At 43.6% G+C, this 19,612-nt stretch overlaps 1 protein-coding gene across 3 annotated transcripts; it reads right to left on the bottom strand.

The window, feature by feature from the left end:
* Nucleotides 1-518: 518 nt before the first annotated feature.
* NPL (N-acetylneuraminate pyruvate lyase) lies at nucleotides 519-18,461 on the bottom strand. Of its 3 annotated transcripts, none has more exons than XM_035333473.1 (12): nucleotides 18,344-18,461; nucleotides 13,679-13,747; nucleotides 12,256-12,329; nucleotides 11,111-11,198; nucleotides 10,291-10,348; nucleotides 10,122-10,197; nucleotides 8,488-8,580; nucleotides 7,671-7,819; nucleotides 7,432-7,478; nucleotides 6,403-6,487; nucleotides 5,534-5,573; nucleotides 519-1,725 (listed from the first exon to the last, which is right to left on the bottom strand). In XM_035333473.1, exons 1-12 carry the CDS (start codon nucleotides 18,430-18,432, stop codon nucleotides 1,721-1,723), a joined length of 873 nt encoding a protein of 290 aa, XP_035189364.1. In that variant the 5' UTR covers nucleotides 18,433-18,461; the 3' UTR covers nucleotides 519-1,720. The 3 variants fall into 3 exon arrangements, with proteins under 3 accessions (XP_035189364.1, XP_035189362.1, XP_035189363.1); XM_035333471.1 differs by lacking the exon at nucleotides 519-1,725 and adding an exon at nucleotides 3,320-4,396 and having other exon boundaries at nucleotides 18,344-18,451; XM_035333472.1 differs by lacking the exons at nucleotides 519-1,725; nucleotides 18,344-18,461 and adding exons at nucleotides 3,320-4,396; nucleotides 14,198-14,257.
* Between the last annotated feature and the right edge of the window lie 1,151 nt (nucleotides 18,462-19,612).

Raw genomic sequence — 19,612 nt, 5'->3', positions numbered from 1 at the left:
TACTTGTAATGAAAAGATAAATAAAACATCCTCAAAGCACATTTCTACAGAAGCAAATATATTTAAGATTTATTTAAAATGCACACAGGCACCTATATTCATGCAAACAATCACTGCAAGCAGTTCAGCACTCTTTCGATTCACAGTGGTACGTCAACACGTAGCTAGATCACAGCAATCGTTGTAAACCTTGCACATCCATGAAGAAGTCACTCACATCTCAGAACCACGGCTCATCACTCTCTCAAGATTTAGGGATGTTACCACTCTGTAACTGGTAAAATGGTCTACAAACCAAGTCAAGGGCAGCAAAATGGAGAAGGAAGAAACTTCAGAAAGGAATGTGGAGACACCTTATTTTTCTCTCAAGGACTTTAATTGCTCTCTTGTAAATGTTAATGGTTCTGGTAGAGTTCTGCTTTAACAAGTGGCACTGCAAATTACTGTGCGTAGCCACCGTCACCAAAATTATTTCTAACCCTTGATACATAGCAGGTGCCTAAAACTACCAAACTTGCTGTGGTCAGGCCCAATTCGAGTCTATTTATATTCTTCTCAAATCTCCTTTTGGAAAAACATGGTTCAGACATGCTTTGGTATTTTCCAAGGTCCAGTTCTCGCACAGCTCATCATTTAAGTCCTCTACTTCTGATTCTGAGGTCTAGTATAGAAAAAAAAAAAGTTTCATACAGTGTTCTATAAAAGCATTTCTACCCCACAAGTAGCCCTGACTTACTGAATTTCAGCAATTATAAAATCAACTGTTTCAGCACCCAGGGAAAACTAACAAATACTGTTCCATCTTATATCCAAGAGAACTCAAAAGATTCTTTATGAATACAAACACACAAACCAACACACAAACAAAAAAGAAAACATTAACGCCCTTAGGAAGTGACAAAACCACGGTCTATAATTACAGTTTGAATTCTTCCCATTTTGAAGCTAACTGATCACACCACCTCTGCTCTATTTAGGATACAGAGCATGCTATCACTGCTTAGGATCTAGCCGTGCAGCACACTGCATTGCCATGAAACTAACTGGTCCATCAGAAATAACACAGCTCCTATTAACAAAGGGCTTCACCCAGGCTAATGAGGCACGGACACTGCTTCCACCAACCAAACTATGTAACTTAGATATATCTTTAATGGGACACTGGAAAAGGACTCTTCCTTCCTCTCCCAACATTTAATACTTAGCTTAATGCTTTAGTTACTGTACTCTAAAACTGTTGTAAAGATAAGAGTCACCTTCCTCCTCAATGTATGTCAAACATTGTAACAACCAGTGATCCTACTACACATGAGGAGCTACAGCAGAAGGCATTTATGGTTAAGAAAAACCATCACATTTTCAATGTCTGGTTTGAAATGTCCATGATGGTGCTGTTTCTGTTTGTTTGCTTTTAATATGCACAGTATTATGTATCACAATGTGCCATTTAAAACAATTCCCAGTGTCAGTATCAGTATTAAACATTTTCGTAGTCACCCTTGAAATGCACTTTACAGGAACTGTGAATTCTCCCCCAGATTCACCAGTTAGGCAAAACACAGCTGTTTTTACCATATCATCCTCCATCTTTCACCGTATATATTCCAGGCTTCCAGCACTGCAGGCAGTTCTGCCCGTTCACTGTTCTTCACTGCACACGGGAGCCAAACTGAACTCCAGAAATGAAATGCACCTGGATGCACAGTACTGCAATCAAAGATTAGCCTTTGGGAAGAAGAAAGAGAGGCTTACCCTAAAAGCAGGAATTTTGTCCCTCTTCATTTCATTCACCTGAACTAAGTGACAAAGTCTCAAACATCGTTCTTCTTTGTGGAATTGCCTGTGAAACATAGTTAAAGCCTTCCACCCAAACCTGTAAATAAAGAGACTTGCTGCACATACAAGTTAAAGTGTCTTGAAAACCAGTAATTAATACCAAAATACTAAATTTGACTTGCTAATAAGTACAGAACAAATATTAACAAGCATTATTACATATCATTGTATATATCTATAGCTATCTACATAGATATACACACACGTTCCCATAGGGTTTGAACATACAGCTTGTGGCCAGAAAATACTTTATACCTAGTAAAGAAAACGCCTGCAGTCCATTCCCAGGGCGTGTGAGTGTTTCCCGAAACCTTGGTGAAGAAAATGAATCAGTGCAGGGAGGGATACTGCCGAGACACAGCAGCCAACTTCGCACAGCTTCACCTTCCTCGGCCTTAACCCCGAAGCCCCAGTCGAAAACACCAGGAGCGAGCTTGTGCGTCCTCTGCTGTTGTTCCTCATGATTACAGCTACAAGGCTGTCAGAAACAGAGCCGTCCTTTCCACAACCTTACACCGTTAGCCTGACTGAGAGGCTGCTACAAAACTTGAGCACAGGAAGCCCATTCAAAATTCAGACCAAGCAGACATCTTATACCTGTTTTTCTGCGACCACTGCCCCTCATTTTAAGTAGTTATTTTCTCCCCTTTTACATCCATAGTCAGCAACTCCATTTCATCTCAGCTTCACATGGATAGATCGTTTATGCGCTCCTGATTTCTGCTCTTTGCTCTGCTGACCATGTGAACTGCTTTTAACTAAAATACAATTCTTATTTCTGGAAAAAAAAAAAAAAAAAAAAAAAAAAAAAAAAAAAAAAACACCCCCAAACAGGCAGATTTGCAACAGTCCAGCCAGCCTCAACCACAGTTTTGTACAACAGCACTACCAGCAGATTGCATCCATCCTCTGGTGTAGGTAGCTAACACTCATTTCCTCACCACCAAACACACTTTTCTGGGATTCTGCTTAAGAGGCTCCAAAGACTAACTGACTATCAGTTTGCCATGAAAATGGTAACACCGATGAAACTGGATTTACAACCACTGTCCCATATCATCAAAATTAATAAAAGGGAATGTTTTAGGGAGCGCTCTCCATTCACCTGTTAAGTGTCTGTGAGCAGTCACTAGCCCTCCACGCCCAAAATTCCGAATGGTTCAACAAGCCGTGGGCACACAGCCTTCTCGGGAATCATGTGCAATCTCAGCCTCAGTACCTTAAGCCTGGCTCGGTATCACTGTGCTTCCCAGATTTGCTATTGGGTTTTTGGTGGGGAAGATGAAGGAGGAGGAAGGGTACAATGACAGATCCAATGCTCAGTGCAGATCTGGTATTTCTTACCACTAACCTCCCGTACAAGTACCTCGCACCCGGAGTTAGCTCCTTCCCAAAGCCAACCTGAACTCCAAGCTCTCTGCTGCCACATTCATGACTCCTGGAGCCAAGAACAGAGCAGTATCATAACACCACACACACCAGATGCCAATCCAACAGGTTTTTTTTAATACATTTCAGCACATGTTCAGCATATGACCGTAGTTCTTTACAGCTGATGTTTTACACTAAGAGCTTTTTGCCAGGCTACTTTCCCCAGACAAAGTAGATCAGTGCACTTTGCGCTCGCAGGCAAGAAGCAGGGATGTTCTGGCTGTCACACAGACAAGCTTGCAGCCAGCAGGGTGTCTCCAGGCACTCTCTGAGCACCCAGCTGCCCACAACGAGGTTGCATGGGTCAGAGCAGGGAGAAGCAGGAACAGTGTGGGGCTGAGGGACACAAGGTGGCAGGGTCACTGGTATGCTGCAAGGAAAAGGGAATAGTGACACCCACTCATACGAGAGCCAAAGGCTGTTAGAAAAGTCTTGGTTTAAATCGTACATTAAGTGAAGGCGTGCAAAAGCAATGAGAGGAGGCACAACGGTGTCCCAGTGACTTTGTGACAAACAATGAAATACCAGCCTGAGCAAGCAGATGTTTAAAAGAGCAGTGTTTAAAACAGAGTAGTGTTTAAAAAAAAAAAAAAACACACTAGTGCTGGAGACACTCAGGAAGGGAAGACAAAACATGGTCTAAGTGGAGGGAGGTGCAGACCGACCTTCCTCCTTCTGATACAAAAGGAGTCAGGATCCCTCCACTGGAGAAACCCAGCTTTTTTTTCCTTTTTTCTTTTTTCTTTTTATTTTTTTGAAGATACCAGCCGGTCCTGGGCAGTGCAGAGCTCCAGGGCAGCAGAGCAGAGTTACACAAGAAGGCAGCTACACATGTGCCAGCTGTGCCAGGATGAGGCTCAGGCACACTGCCAACTCCCTGAAAGAAATCACAGCCAAACTATCTCCTGGGGAATGTGCCGAGTGATGGTGAATCCCAGAAAAGGAGCCTCTACTTCCAGACCGACAGGGGAGTGAAGTCAGTCACCATCAGGCCACGCGATGCTATCCAGCTTGGCTTTGGCCTTGGCAATGAACTCCTCAGAGGCATTAACAAGCGGAGCCCGGGGAGGTCCCATGGGGATGCCAGAAACAAAAGTCATTACAGCTTTCGTCTGTGCGACACCAAAACCTGGGCAGATGAAAGCAAAAATCAGGTCACTTACAGATCATTTCACTCAAACCAGTCGCTGCGTAGGTGCCAAAAAAGCAGGAGCACACAGTGTGATCTGCCACCATCCAGGCTTTAAGCGCTTCTCGGAAGTGAGAACAGTGCAATGAAGAAGCAATGATTGTGTTTGCAGGCAGGAAAAGACATTACAGTAAAAATTATGCCTATTTTTAATATATTAATACTACTATTGTGTCCCTTCTACAGATATAGGGGCAAAGTATTTTCTTAGACATCCACTTAACTTTTTGCAGCCCAACATTTGCAGCCTCATAGCTATCCCTGATGCAACCTACAGAGTACTCACATAGAATAAAGCCCTGGGAGCGGTGACATCCTGCTGCCGTGTGGCAGTGACACCAGGCACCTGCTTAAACCTCTACAGGAGACTTCAGGGGACCTACCTGTCCATATCTCAAGTCTTCTTATGCATCTCTGAGCATTTCCTCTGACATTTAACCTGAAAGCTCAGCCAGATTCATCAGGGTTTAAATACAATGTGTATAGCAATAGCATGTCGGACCATTCTATTCATTATGTGAAAACCATGAAACATAACCATGAAACATCCCAGTCTCCCTCCAATACTCTGGTTTGGTTGCTTTAAATTGCTTTTTATATTATAACTTGGTTTTGTTTTTAAAAATCATCCATTTCAGAATACTTTGGCCTTATACAACCTGGAACAGGATTAATCTTTAATTACAGCAAGGAAGGAGAGACAAGTATCAGAGCTGTGTTATCCTCCTTGGGCATCACCATTTCAGAAAAATGACTCTCCAGAAATGATGTTAAAAAGGGCATTTGGAGGCAGAAAAGGAAAAAAAAAATAATAGGATAATAAAAAAGGAAAATCACAGCTTTGAAGCTCTTTTTGCAGCAGAAGGAAGGAAGTGAGAGTGGGTTCTGTCAGGGATGCTTGGTCAGCTCCCTTTGAGCTCCCAGCTGCTATCAACTCAGGAAACTGCATAAGCAACAGTTTCTCATTGTGAAATATTTCAGGAAGGAAATTCTGAGGGTACAGCAACAGGAGAATTTCTGGAGCATTGAGTCTGCATTTTAAGATATAAGAAGGGACAAGGGCAGCGTAAAACTTACCTAGTTTGATGACAAAGTTGAGAAATTCCCCAATGAGAAACTAGAACAGACAAACAGCAGCTTATTCACCCCTTCAGATTTTAAGATGTAAAAGCACCTAGAGCTATTATGATAGTTACATTACACGCAATCATTGCACAGCTTTAAGAAAAGCCCTTGGCCACTTAGCCACTCTGTGTGAAATACTAACTCTGCTCCAGTGGAATAGGGGAGGTAGGGGTGGCTATTAGAAAGCCATCAGTCTCAGCCTCATTACTAATGCTCAGGCTGTCTCTTACTGCAAGCAGTCTGAGAATACTGGCAAGTCTCACATCAAGCTCTAAAGATTTTACATCTGCATAGATCAGATGTCCTTTAGACATTCATCTTGCAGTCATTTCTATTTTAAGGCAAAAGAAGGATGCATCAAATGTCCGAACGGGACATTAAAACGCTGAGTATAGTTTGTATACTGACTGCTCAGAACTACTCAAAAACCTTCAAGCAGCCAAAGACCAGGAGGGGTTAGAGCTGAGCTGATTTGGGACAGCTTTCTGCATTACTTCATGTAAACTACCACCAGAATATTCCTAGCCAAGGGGCTTGGCCACTGTCAACTTGTTCAAGGAAAAAGGCCAGGCCATTGCCCGCTCTGCATAGATGAGATCCAAGTGTTGAAGGACAAGTGAAGAAGTCTTGGTTAAAAGTAAGTCAGTAAAGACTGGTCAGAATACAAGGAGAGGTGAATAATAAGCAGAGGGTTGGAACTGAAAGAAATATACTCTAATAGAGGGATCTCAGTGTAGGGGTGACAAAACCACATAGAAAAAAAACACTCCCAGCACAGTGTAGGAGAAAGAATCCTACTAGGGACAGCGAAAATACTGTACCTGATACTTTTGTGCTAATGCATGGTCTGCCTTTGCAAAAGCTTGCAACATCAGTTTGGTTTTTCTACCCAAATAGTTGTATGTGCTGCCAAAGACAAACAAACAAACAAACCAATCAGTAAATGCAAAGAGGGAGCTTAGAACCTCTGAAACAAAGTAGCCATAAGCATTCCCTGTTGACATGATCAGAATGCCATTGTTACCTTCCTGCAGTCTATGAATGGTTAATAGTCAAGCATCAGAAGTATGCAAGCCCTATGGAAGAGTTTAAGAGATCAGATTTCTCTCCCCAGTTCTTTCCAAACAGGATTATTTTTCAAAATTACAAATAAAAAGAAATAATTGGGCAATACTGAAGTTCAGCATACTAACTGTACTAAGTTCAGAATTCAAACGTTCCAGTTATTTGTTCTTTTAATGGATCATCCACTAAAAGCTAAAGTGGCATACAGGAATTCATTTAAGCAACCTCACAGCCTAGTACAAGGGGCAGAAGTCAAATCAGAAAAGCTCAGCAAGCATTGTTGCAGAGCCCATTTCCTCACAGACTTCTCATGTGAACTAAAGTAAATCATTTTTACCTTTCTGGGTTTTGGTTCCTTATCCATATAATGAAGATAAAAGGGATTTCCTACTTTGAAAAGTTGCCATGAGCATAAAGAAGTATGTTGAAACCTGAGGGTAGACTTAGTAGCATGGTTTAGTGGTGGACTTTAGCACTAGGTTAAAGGTTGGACAAGATGATCTTAGAGATCTTTTCCCACCTGAATGATTCTGTGATTCTGTGGTCAGCTTCCAGACTGCAGCAATAATCATCTAAACTAACCCACTCTGAGGTCCCAGATGACACAACGGTCCCATCATTAGCACTGGAGCTGGCTTGTCTGTCTGTTCTGTACTGTGCAGCTTTACCCTAGAGAATGCCCCAAGACCGTGACGGAGGACAGTCACAAAAACACCGTGCAGACAGTGGAAGATACACCAGTAAGGTGTGTGTGGGAGGGGGACGGGGGTCCAAGCCGTACTGACCTTCCAACTGCTCCGTTTGCCCCTACTGCCAGTGCACCCAACAGTTGCTAGTTTGGCATGTGGGGAGAAAGAGAACATTTTTATTTCATTTAACAAAAGAAAGGGGGGGGGGGGGGGGGGGGGGGGCGGCGGGAGGCATAGCAAAACTGTCTGGCACTGAATGTCCAGGATTATTTTTTTCCTCAAGGCTGAAGCAAGAGAATGCCTTAGAAGAAGTCACTTAAAGGGGAGCCTCTTACCTCATCCACCCCATAAAGAAATGCAAACTGTTCACTCTCATTCTTGTTTATACACTGTGCAAGGTCCAAGAGGTCTGTGTCGCTAAACTTCACACCCTGGAAGGTGGGGATCTGCTCTCTGATTCCATCCAGCAACTCTTCAACACGAACTGTGCATAACAGCAACCTCACATGAAGAAACACATCCCTGCTCTGGGAGATTGCCCCGTTTACTCCCCAAGTGGTACACTTAATATTTGCAAGTTAATCACTTTTGGCCTAAGCTTGGTAAACTACATAGTTCTAAACCGACCCATCAGACAACTTCAATGTCACCATTTCCCAAAGTTACAAAAAAGGTATTTTCTATGAAACACTCCTTTTGCCAGATCAGAAATAAAAACCCTGGACAAGTGAAAACTGAGCAATGAACTGGCAACAAAGAAGAAAGATAAATTCATACACCCAGAAATACCACATAACCTGAACATGACAATGCAGTGAGAGGATACCAAGAGAAATGGTGTTCACTGTCTTGCAAAAACTGGGATCTAACTGTGGTTACCTGGGGCAATTATCTGTCTTTGCCCACACTAATTGCAAAGCCATAGTCAGCATCACCTCCTCCATTCCGGGTGTCACAAGATCAGCAGCAGTGACCTTTTCCCATGTAGAAGAATTCAACTTCTACAGTTTCCAGTCTTGGATTCACCTCCCATTTTGGGGAAGGATGCCAAGCAGCTCTGTAGTGCTGGTAGACCAGTCACACCAGCTGCTGGGGTTACTCAGGATGCTACACGTCTAGGGGCTCAGGAAGAGCTGACTAAGAAGTACTTACTCTTTACACCCGTCAGAGGAGGAATGTGATAGTAATAAAATGGAACCCCAGAGGCTTCAGATGCAACTTTCTGTAAGAAAGCAACCAGTTCATCTGGAAGAAAACAACCAAGTACTCCCATAAGACACGGAGACTAGCCGCAGTGACAGAGTTCAGATGCGCAGCAGACAGGGTCTGGGGATAGGCCATCCACAGCTCGCATACCCTGCACAGCCAGTAATATAAAAACCTGCACAGATCACAAAAATCAACTGTAACAGAACTCAGTGGAAGACCCTAGGGAAGGCAAAGGTGTTTATTTCAAACCAAACTGATTTCAGTAACTCACATTCATTCTCTTACAGATATATGTACTCTCACACATCCAAACTTCAGGACTTCAAACACCAGACCAAGCGGTCTCTCCCACTTGTGCTCAACACAGAGGACAAGGGATGAAGTTCACATCCACCTCACTGGGGTTCTGCTCAAATGGTGATAGCAAACAGGTCCCTCAACAACTTTTTTTGCACCATTTTGGGAAAAAGAGAGTTATTACGGTTTACATTCTTCCTGAGAATCTTTCCATGGTGTCATTCATAAATCTTAGACAATCTTTACATTGGCATAGGAGGAAGAATAATGTCAAAGAGCCATGTGCTGAAACCCTGCTGTCATTCTACTACAATCACAGCAAAGACCTTCTGCTAATCTTTGTGCTGTTCCTCTGTGCTTACCAGTTTGATTGCCACTGATTGTGTTCTTGGCTATCAATACCAGTCATTCTGGCAATCCACTCCTGTTTCTTCTGGTGCTTTCATGTAAACAATTCCATTCATAATTAATCCAGACAAAATTTAACATTTCTATTACAAATCCTAAAAACATCATGTGGTTCTTTTACATTATGTCCATCATGTTGAAAGCAAAACCACTCAATTTGTAAGTTTTCAGGTACCCTTAGGGGCACAGAACCAAGAGATGGGTAACCCTGCTAGGGGCAGAGGTATGCCACAAAGTCACAAACATCACTGCAATACAAGGGGCACTGCTATACCAACAGCTTACTGAGTTGATCAGTGTCCACCAAGGGTCAGCACAGGACTGACTGCTTTCTAGAAAAGCCCATCCAGATCATGCACAAACTCAGTGCTCTGTTTTAAGACAGCAGGGTAGTCAACTACTATTTCAATGAGCAACTCCTCCTTTCACAACACGCTAACAAGATATATCCCAAATGCCATCCCTCACACTTTTTATTGTGAGACTTCTTGAAGACCATCCTTGAAAAAAACATTTTTCTTTTAGGTTTTGTTTTCTCGTGGTGCCAGACATGGCACAAGTGTACAAACGCTACCACCAGAATATTTTCCAAAGAAGAAAGAGAGCACATGTGAGAGCTAAAGAATTACTGCACGGCTGAAATGCCCACCCTTTCAAAATATCCTTCAAGATGTGGAATTTGGAAGAGAAATCTTGCAAGCAGCTGGAAACTCCTCTATTTCTCAGAGGAAAACCACGCTTCCTCCGCAAGGAGCAGAATTATCATCTCTGGTCCTCAGAGGTCTTGAGCTCTCTTTTGCCAGAAAATACTGCTAGTGGCTTGAGAGCAATAGAATAGGGCCTTGGGAGGTCTGGCAATCACATCTACTCACCTTTGTTTGTGGGTTTGAAGAAGAAGGGGGCTATTACAGCAATACCACTAGCACCTATGGCTGCTGCGTGTCTTGCCTATGAGAGAGAGAACAGAAAATACCTGAAGGTACATCTGCTTTTTTTAATTTATTACACACATAGTGAAAAAGAATCGTATTATATACACACCAGGTCTTGGGACTCTGGTAGACTTAGTGCTCCCACATGAATGATCACATGATCTAGTCTGCAAAACAACAAATTCAGAAGGTTTTAGTGATGGTGAAAAATACCAGTCTGCCTAAATGAATCACTTCAGACTAGGAAGCCACAGAACAAGAACTTCACTGGGCTACATTAAAAGACAGCAGCACCTTTGCCTGTCTGATCCTGCCAAGAGTATTTTCCAGGTTCCAGTCCATCAGTCCTGTTTCTGTGTTTCACCTTTAGATCCATACAGACCGCAAGCCTTCACATCAGTTTATTACCGCTCACTATCTCACTCCTACTCCAAAACACCTCCTTCTCTCCACATCTTCTGACAGCGACTAAGGAGAAGGCAGAGGCAAGTGATAGAAGACTACAATAGGTGCAGGAGACAGAGAAGAGACTTGCACTTAGATATAGGTGGAATTCCTTCTTTTGCCACTGACTTTACATACTTCACACCAGCTTCCCCCATACCAAATAATTTAATGAATATATTAAAAGGTTAACAATTGCTCACAGGGCTTTAAATAGCCCTTTATTTCCATCCATCCTTCAGTGTAGTGAAGAGGAGCACTCTTACAAGCTCCCCAAGGAGATGGATACCAGCTAACTGGCAGCAACAAAAAAGCAGGCTTCTATGATAAAGGAGCTGGGGAATAAAGCCCAACAACAAAATACTCAAAGGAAAAGAAAAAAAAAGCTATCATCAACGTTTTTTTTTCCTGGCTATACATGTCTTAGGCAAGCCTATATAATAACATGAGATGTAGAATTCCCCTGTTTCCTCTCAGCTACTCACTTGTCTTTTCCTTGGTGCACCCATTCTTCTGCCAACTGCTTCCTCTCCTGGATGCTAAGGGACAGGCCTTCTCCTGTGGTGCCATTCACTGTTTCAACACAATACAACACAGTTGCTGAGGCCTGGCCTACACACATTGCTTTTCCTGAAGGCAAGTACTGACAATTTTGATGAAATTAAGCAGAATTATATTTCCTCCAATTCATTTTAAGATAACAGAGGTCTGCACCAGCATCTGCAAGGGGATCATCACTAAATGCTTGCATCCAAAACCTGGGTGTTTCAGCTGCTGAAACTGTTAAACTGTTAAACCTTCTTCCCCCAGCAATGAGACAAGTGCACGAAGGGATAAGCAGCTAGCCAAGCAGAGGGACTGTCATTCCTCCACTCCAAGGAAAAAGTCTGAAATTTGGTGAGTGGAACCATGTATCTGAGGCTAAAGCACCTCTTGAAGAGAACGAAATGTCAGTATGCTCAGTCACAAAACAACAGATTAAACAGACAGCTGAAGTCACTAGCACACTCCATTTTTCATTCCGCCACTCTTAACTGAAATTTCGAACAGAAATCTCAGCACCGGCTTCACCTTACTAAAGTACACCAGGCTGTGAACAAATGTGGTTTAGCAGATGCTGTGTTATCTATCCAGCCACCCCTAAGCCCTGGCAGCAGCCCCTTAGATGGAGGCAGAAGAGAAGGATGAGAGCAGTGACCACTCTGGTATCACCCAGTGCATCGGAGGGCTCTTAGAGAAGCTCACTTGGCTTTGATGAGCCCATCGGATTCTCTGAAATACTGAGCAGATGTTATTTAAGTCAGATGATTACATCCTGCTTGGTCAATGGGAAGAATCATTCAATTGAGTCTTGTCTGCCAGCACAGCGTTATCCATTCATTGCTTTATCCAGTTACTGTATGAAGGCAACGCTTATTTTACCCCACAAAGAAATGGTGTGTAGGCAAAAGCAGATCTCTTAAGTATTGCTTACACTCTTTCCACTGATTAATATAAACATCACTGATGATCCCATATCCACAGTCCCTCCCATTACAGCTCTTATCAGGCAAGATATCATAGGTTTCCTATCCAGGCAAAGGGGACATAACACTGTTTCTGTGGAAAAACAAAAACAAAAACAACTTACCAAAGATGTTCTTCACTTTCTGCTCGCTTACCAGATAATCCACATATTGGCAAATCACTGAAAGATTGACTTGTCTGAAATGAAAGGAACCGCAGCAACCTTAGGAGCCTCAGCAACTGTAAATCTCTATTCACATCAATTTTAAACTTAGAGATTCAGTAATCAAAAATAAAGACGTGTATTTCTGATGTCTTGGATTTCTACACACACAAATACCCCAAGGTATGACACCTTCAGCATGTGCTACATTCCACAAGAAATTAGGCAAACTCAAACCTTTTGGATTGTTAGGGGAACCAAGAGTTCTCTTGAGACCACAAATATATTTGTGCACATGCTGGCAAACAGTTAAACTATACTTGTAACTGCTCAACACAGACTGCGTAATGGTGTCTGTTGCATGTGACTTTGACCTCTCTCTCTCATTAAAGAATGAGGAAAACAACAGACTTTCCTGACAAATGATGGAAAATGAATTCTAGATTTATCTTCTCTCCAGAGCAAATTTATTTTATCAGTGTGTAATATTCCTTTGCTGTTTCCTTACATTTCCACTCTCCACATACATACATACGTTGCAATAAATTCAAGAAGTAATAACAAATGAAATCAGAATCAAGTTTCCTTTAAATTAAGAAACTAAGCAGTGACTGCAATGCAGATGAGTTCCCTTACTGTGACAGTACCCTGCTTTACAGTATTTTTCAAAAGTAAAGGCTTATATTCAGACAAATGTATTAGCAACTCTCAACCTCCCTCAGAAACACAAGTGGATCTTGACAAATCAGAGGAGCTCAGGGCCCTTTCCTGATTCCAAACAAGTCGTCTTGCAACATCAAAATACAGTAAGGACGCATCTGTTTAATCATCATTTATTTGAGGAAGGCAGAATTTCAGCTCTTGATTTGATGTTATTTTTGGAACTGTGCAATCCTTGCAATATTTTCTTCTGGTTTAAACTAATTCTGTGCACACATGTATACACTTACAAGCTTGCATGAGATAGCCAGGGGTAAGAAAAGGGTAAAGGGACATCAGAGTTAAACAATTACTGCCCAGTTCACAAGAGCTCTTCTAATCAGGACTGTGATTTCCCTTAACAAGTTTGAAAATATTCTATTCATATGACCTTACTGTGATTTAATTTGCATCTACCAAAACAACAGAAAAGCAGGTGAAAGACTGATCCAAACTCTCCAAACCCTGACCTACAGCACTTGCTGGGGAACAGGAGGACACAGAGGCTAGGGGACCCCGGAGAGCAGTTTCTCACCTAGAAGTTTCCTCCCTCATCAGAGATCTGATTTAAAAACCAACCAGATCTGATCTGTTCCCAGTAAAAAAGGGGAGAGCGGTGTTTTAAGGGAACAGTCGACAGAGCAATTTGACAACGCTCCACGCCGTGATGCGAGGTAGCGCTTACCCATCGGGAGTCATGGGAGTGATTGTAGCTGCCACGAGACCCTCGAGCTTCTTTCCGGGTGTCATTGAGCTGTCTGGAAAAGGAAGAGATAAGAGTGACTCCCTTTAAGCTTTGTTTCAACTCACTTCAGTTAACAACAAAACTGGACAGGCAAAGTTCAGAAAAAATGGACTTTGCGAGGGCATTATTTTGGGCTGAGAAAAGCACTTGGAGACAATTTTGTCAGCTTGCTGCAGGCGGCACCATCCCAGGAGAGGAACGGGAGCAGTGAGTGCTGCTGCGATGCAGCCATCTGTTTTCCTTCCCGACACACAGATTACGGTCTGCCGTACGCCCGGCAGAGAATAAACAGCTCGCAGCGCGCCCACACCGCCCCGCAGCACAGCGACCCCGCGGGCCGGCGGCGGGCCGGGCTCAGGGCCGAGCGGGGCCCGCGTCCAGGCCGCCCCCAGACCCCCCGAGGCCGCTCGGCTCCCCCCTGCTCCCCCCCCCGGCTCCCCCCGGCTCCCTTCCCCTCACCTCCCCGGCGGCTCCGCGGCGGCAGTGGGGGGGCCCCGCTCCGCTCCGCCTCAGCCCGCCCCGCCGCGGGGCCGGGCCTGCCCCCGGAGGCAGAGGCCTGAGGCTGCCCCCCGCGCTGGGGGCGGCCGAGGTGCGGTGGGGAGGTTCGGGGCGAATTTCTTCGGAAATACCAAATTGCAATAGCATGGCATTCAGCGAGGGGCCGCGCTTGGGCCACAACAGCCCCACGCAGCAGCACAGGGTTGGGGCGGGGAAGTTGCCCGGTAGAAAAGGACCGGGGCGTGGTGGTCAACCATGAGCCAGCAGCGTGCCCAGGCGGCCAAGGATGCCGAGGGCAGCCTGGCTTGTATCAGGACAGCAGGGAAGCGATTGCCCCTCTGTACTCGGGCAGTGAGCCTGCACCTCGAGCCCTGTGTGCAGTTTTGAGCCCCTCTCTACCAGAAGGACAGAAACCCAGAACTGGGAGGACTGAGGGAACTGGGGCTGCTTACTCTGGGAAGACCCCACCGTGCTCTGCAACTCCCTGACAGGACGCTGCAGTGAGGAGGGTGTCGGTCTCTTCTTGTGCCAAGGCTTAGATTAAATGAGGGAAAGAACTTCTTCACAGAAAGGGTGGTTAGGCACTGGAACAGGCTGCCCAGGGCAGTGGTGGAGTCGCTTACCCTGGAGTTACTCAGGAGACATGGATGTATCACTTTGTGACATGGTTTAACAGTGGCCTTGGTAGCATTAGGTGATGGTTGGACTCGATGATCTTATGGGTCTTTTCCAATCTAAATAATTCTACGAGTTATGGCACTGAACAAGCAGAAGACAATGGCTAATGGGCTGCTAAAACCGCTGCCAACATGCAGCCCATGTGGCTTTTGTTTTCTTCTCCCACGTGTGGTTTTGCCAGATGTGTAGCACATGCAGTGCAGTCTGGGCCCCATGGAGAAATGAAGCTCCCGCACAGCACAACACTCCCCATCCTTCCTGGGGAAAATCATCCAGGTTTTCTACACCTGTTTCTCATCCCTAAAGCAAGTGCAGGTGCATGCCTTCAGCATGCACTTCCTGATCTTCCATTATAAGGCGTTTTCTGACTATCTAGTATCTACAAAACAATCCCCTGTTGTTGTGTGCTCTGGGAGCACATTTTTCATGTAGTCACATAATAATCTCAGAGGTTGGGATTCTGGTATTCCTCCTCCATTCCAAAATATGCACACTGTGGGCTATTCACACTGTGATCACTTTCTCTGGGATTTGGCTTCACTAGCAGGTTCTCACAAAGCACATGTATTTTTCCTTTCTTTGAGGCTGAGAAGAGCCTTTCTCATTCTTCCAGACATCCCCTCTTCTCTATGCTCTTTCCATCCATATGGGTAATGTGGAATCTCTTTCTTGAGACTGAACCGTCCCAGCTCCATCAGCCTTTCCTTGTAATAGATTCTCCAACCCCATAACCATCTTCAAGGCTCTTCATGGGATTGGCTCTAGTAAGTCCATGTCCTCCATGCAACAGAGAAGCCCAGCACCAGTTGTGTCTCTCCAGTGCTGACCAGAGGGGAAGGATTGCCTCCCCCTCAACCTGCTGGCAAAGCACTGCCTTAGTCCCGAGCAGGATACTGTTGGCTCACGTTCAGCTTGTCCAGCAAGCTCTCCTCTCCTGCCAAGCTGCTTTCCACCTGGTGGAAAAGTGCTTTTCCCAGCAAGCACTTGGTTGAACTTCATGAGGTTCCTGTCAGCCCAGGTCTCCAGCCTACCCAGGTCCCTCTGGATGCCCGCACAGCCACCTGGTCTGCCAGCTTCTCTTCCCAGCTTTGTGTTTTCATCTGCAAACTTGTTGAGGGCGCTCTTACCCATCGTCTGGGTCACTCCTGAAGAGCTTAAGCAGTATTTGCCCCAGAACAGTATCTCTAGCGAGGTTCAGAGGCAGTTCAATGCTGCATAGAGATATTTAGAGGAACTTTTGAAGATTTTTTTGAGTATATTAACAGAATTTTAGAGCTACTTAGTGCTGCTGGCAAAACCTGCCCACGTAAGCCCAATGCATTGACAGCATATGAAAGTCTTACAGTGGGCTGAAGTGGATTTGATTCTTTGGAGGCCTGATGAATACACAAGAGACTTACGGGAAATTAAATGAATATGTATTTGTCCCATTAATATAAGCACGCTGCCAGTAACAGCTGGGGCACAAGTGAGGTGGAGCTAACCTCTTGTGTCCAGCGCCGAATAAACATAACCTGCTTCATAACTATTCCGAGGTTATAGAGTCTGTTTTCCCCAAGTCAGATTAGACCTGCTTAGAACAGTTTGTAGGAGTTACAGATTGGTTTAGAGGGATTTTAGAGCTGCATAAGAGTTTAGAATTGCATAGTGGAGATTTAAAGATATTTTAGAAGTATTTAAAGGTGTATTATTGATGCTTACAGCAAGACACAGGAGCTGTAGCTTAGAGGAGTTCTGACCGTTTTAGAAGAGGTACAGGAGTTTTCAGTTGTTTAGAGTACTTTACAGGAGTTTGTGCACACTTTACAAGACGTTAGAAACATCGAATGGTTTGGGTTGGGAGGGATCTTAAAGCTAGTCCAACCCCCCACCATGTCAGGGATCTTTCACTAGATAGGTTTAGAGCTGTTAACAGGTTTTAGACGTGTTAGATCAGTTCAGACAGGCTTGTGGCTTCGCAGCACTCGTCAGCAGGATCAAGTTTTAAAGGATCAAAAAGAGGTTTTAGCATCGTTTCTCTAAAATACAGTTTCAAAACTGCAGAAGTTTTAGAGCAGTTGCATGGAGATGGAGAGGGTTTTGAGACCTATTTCGTGGTATTTTAGTATTGCTCAAAGCAGTGTAAAGTAGCTTAGATGAGATTAGTGCTGTTTTCAGAGCAGTAAAGTGGAGGTTTTGGAGTTTATAGCAGCTCACCCTTGTTTACAGCTGATTCTGGAACTGTGTAAAGAAGTCCAGATTGGTTTAGAGGTTCTCTAGAGTGTTTTAGAACCAGTTAACTGATTTTTAAAATTTGTCTGTAGCAATTAAGGGGTGCAATACAGCTCTTTAAGCGCCTATCAGAGATGTTTCATAGATGTCTAGTGCTATTTCACAGGGGTTTAGAGCACCTCAAAACATCTTCAAGCAGTTTTAGAGGTTTTTGGTGGAGTTCTAGAGTCTAAATTCAGAGGTTTTCAGATCAATATAGAGAAATTCTAGATCAGATCAGATGAACCTGAAAGCTCCTTATAGGAAGTTTAGGAGGATGTTAGTGCAGTTCAGAGGACCACTGCACTCTTTGAGGGGTTATTGCAGTTCCTCATAACCTCTTAGAGTGCTTTTGCGGAGTTTTCGAGGAACTTAAGGAGATTTTGAGATATTTAGAGCTGTTTACAAGAAGTTTTAAGGCATCTTAAAGGTGGTAATAAATCTTTTGAGATATTCAGAGCTATTTAGTGGCTGTTTATAGCTGATTAGAAGAGTTTTAGAGTGGTTTAGAGACCATTTAGAGTTGTGTAAATTACATCTGTTTTTGAAGCAATGGTCTCACTGCAGCAATATGGAGGTCCTTACTGCTCCTCAGAGCTGATTAGAGGACTTTTAGAGCAATTTAGAAGTGATATATACTGGTTTAGAGAGGCCTAGAGGGGGTTAAAGTCTTACAGTAATCTTACAGTAGTTTAGAGACATTTTGAGAAATTTTGGAGTTGCCCTAGCCCATTACGTCCCCAGTTCAGAGCTGAGGTCTGTCAGCCCAGAGCCCAGCCCAGGGCTGGGACTGTCTTCCTGCAAGTTTCAAAGCCACAATGACTGTTTTGGACACCCCACACTGCCTCCATCCCTCTTCCCCAGACCTTGGGTGAGGGTTTGGTGTTTCAGGAAGGAATGTAATTAAGATAATGATGGTAAAGATTGTAAGGCTCACAGATATTTACACTGATAAAGCCCCTTGTAATTACCAGAAGACAAGAAAAAGAATGTGCTTTAGCCAAAGCTGATGTGCAAGTTATTTCACAGTGGTTTGAAGGACAGCATGGGTTCAGTTCAGCGGTACTATACAATACAGCGGATAATTACTAAACCTCCTCCAGGCACCAGCAAATAACCACCTGCACAGAATGAGAATTCTCCCTGAAAATGCAAGAGTTGCACTAGGCTGAAACTCATACCCATGCTTTACTTTTCTCTGTCTTGTAAAATCCTGCCATCCCAATGCACCAGTTCAGGGGCCACGACAGAGCAATCAGCACTGACATGTATGGGAGTACAGCGTCCTAAGGATGATGTTTCCCCCGAGGGAAAGAAGAAAGGAGTTTACTGTGGCCATTTAAATTACTTCCCCTCCTTTATACTCATTTTAAGTGTGTGTTTAATGTCTTTTTTTAAAAAAAAATAAGTAAAAACACGTTTAGAAAGACTTAAATGGCTGTGGAAATTTATATTCAGGAAAATATAAATTCATGGGAGAACCCCAGATTTGCATTTTAAACTTTGGGAAAGGCAGAATAAAGGTTTAGGCTGTCTGCAGCTGCAGCGTGCTGTGCAACGACCGGAAAAGTGTCTCCCCAGTTGCCACAGAAATAAGCAGGAAAGTGTTAGCGGTGCCAAAACTCAGGGGATAAGGACACCAACAACAAAAATCAATTGCTATTTTTTCCAAACCAATTAGAGGAATAAAAACATGGTTTTATAGATTTAAGCATTTTTTCTCTATGGGAAATAAATAAACATCAATGTCAAAAGCTTATCTAAATTACCCCATAAGGTAATTTCAAGGAGGGTAGTTATAAACACATAAGAACCAGAGGTTTTGTGCCAAGAAGCTAATCTTGCCATGTGCCAACATAGCTGATTGACATGTCCATAAAAAGTGCTCCATTATTCAAATCACTGGTTTGCTAAGGTTGGTTAACTACAACAGCCAAAGGTCCTCTAAGTTTCCTCTGGGTCCGTTAGATGGGGTATGTTTGTTGTTGTTGCTCTGCTAACATTTCCAACGCTTGCTACGCTGACTACAATTTACCACCCCTGTTTTACCACCTGTCCTTTACTTTTATTTTACCCACACCACAATTCTGAACACCTACACAGTCCTGACATCTGCATTTTCCCATTTCTCAAGCTATCACGTCTGCAGTTTTGTTTGGGCATAATTAAAATAGAGGTCTGCTTCCCTTTCTCTTTGAAGTAAATAAATGTATCCAGATACAATTTTCCTTTAAAGATGATATACTTACTCAAGTCTATTTTTAGAACTAATAGGAAGTACGAAAGCCTAAATGATGGCAGAAATTCAAAAAGGTAACACCGATGAAAGCGAAGAAATTTGGTTAAATACCATTTGGCTGCTGATACTCATCTTCTCTTCTGATACACAGAATTGCATCATCTAAGCAGCTGGCGTGATGTTTTTATATGTAGAGTATCTACCTTGCT

Source organism: Oxyura jamaicensis, chromosome 8 (assembly GCF_011077185.1).
Source record: "Oxyura jamaicensis isolate SHBP4307 breed ruddy duck chromosome 8, BPBGC_Ojam_1.0, whole genome shotgun sequence".
Classification (NCBI taxonomy): Eukaryota; Metazoa; Chordata; class Aves; order Anseriformes; family Anatidae; genus Oxyura; species Oxyura jamaicensis.
Note: the sequence above shows the minus strand (reverse complement) of the source record. Positions and strands in the feature narration are given on the sequence as shown.

What these genes read in the sequence shown, in the direction of transcription:
- NPL (XM_035333471.1), bottom strand. Translation starts at nt 18,432, where the DNA reads ATGTCAGTGCTGATTGCTCTGTCGTGGCCCCTGAACTGGTGCATTGGG. An exon ending in GAGAAAAGTAAAGCATGGGT is followed by an intron (nt 13,748 to 18,343) that starts ATGAGTTTCAGC and finishes TTTTCCAGACAG; the next exon opens with CTCAATGACACCCGGAAAGA. An exon ending in TACCAGAGTCCCAAGACCTG is followed by an intron (nt 10,198 to 10,290) that starts GTGTGTATATAA and finishes TCTCTCTCATAG; the next exon opens with GCAAGACACGCAGCAGCCAT.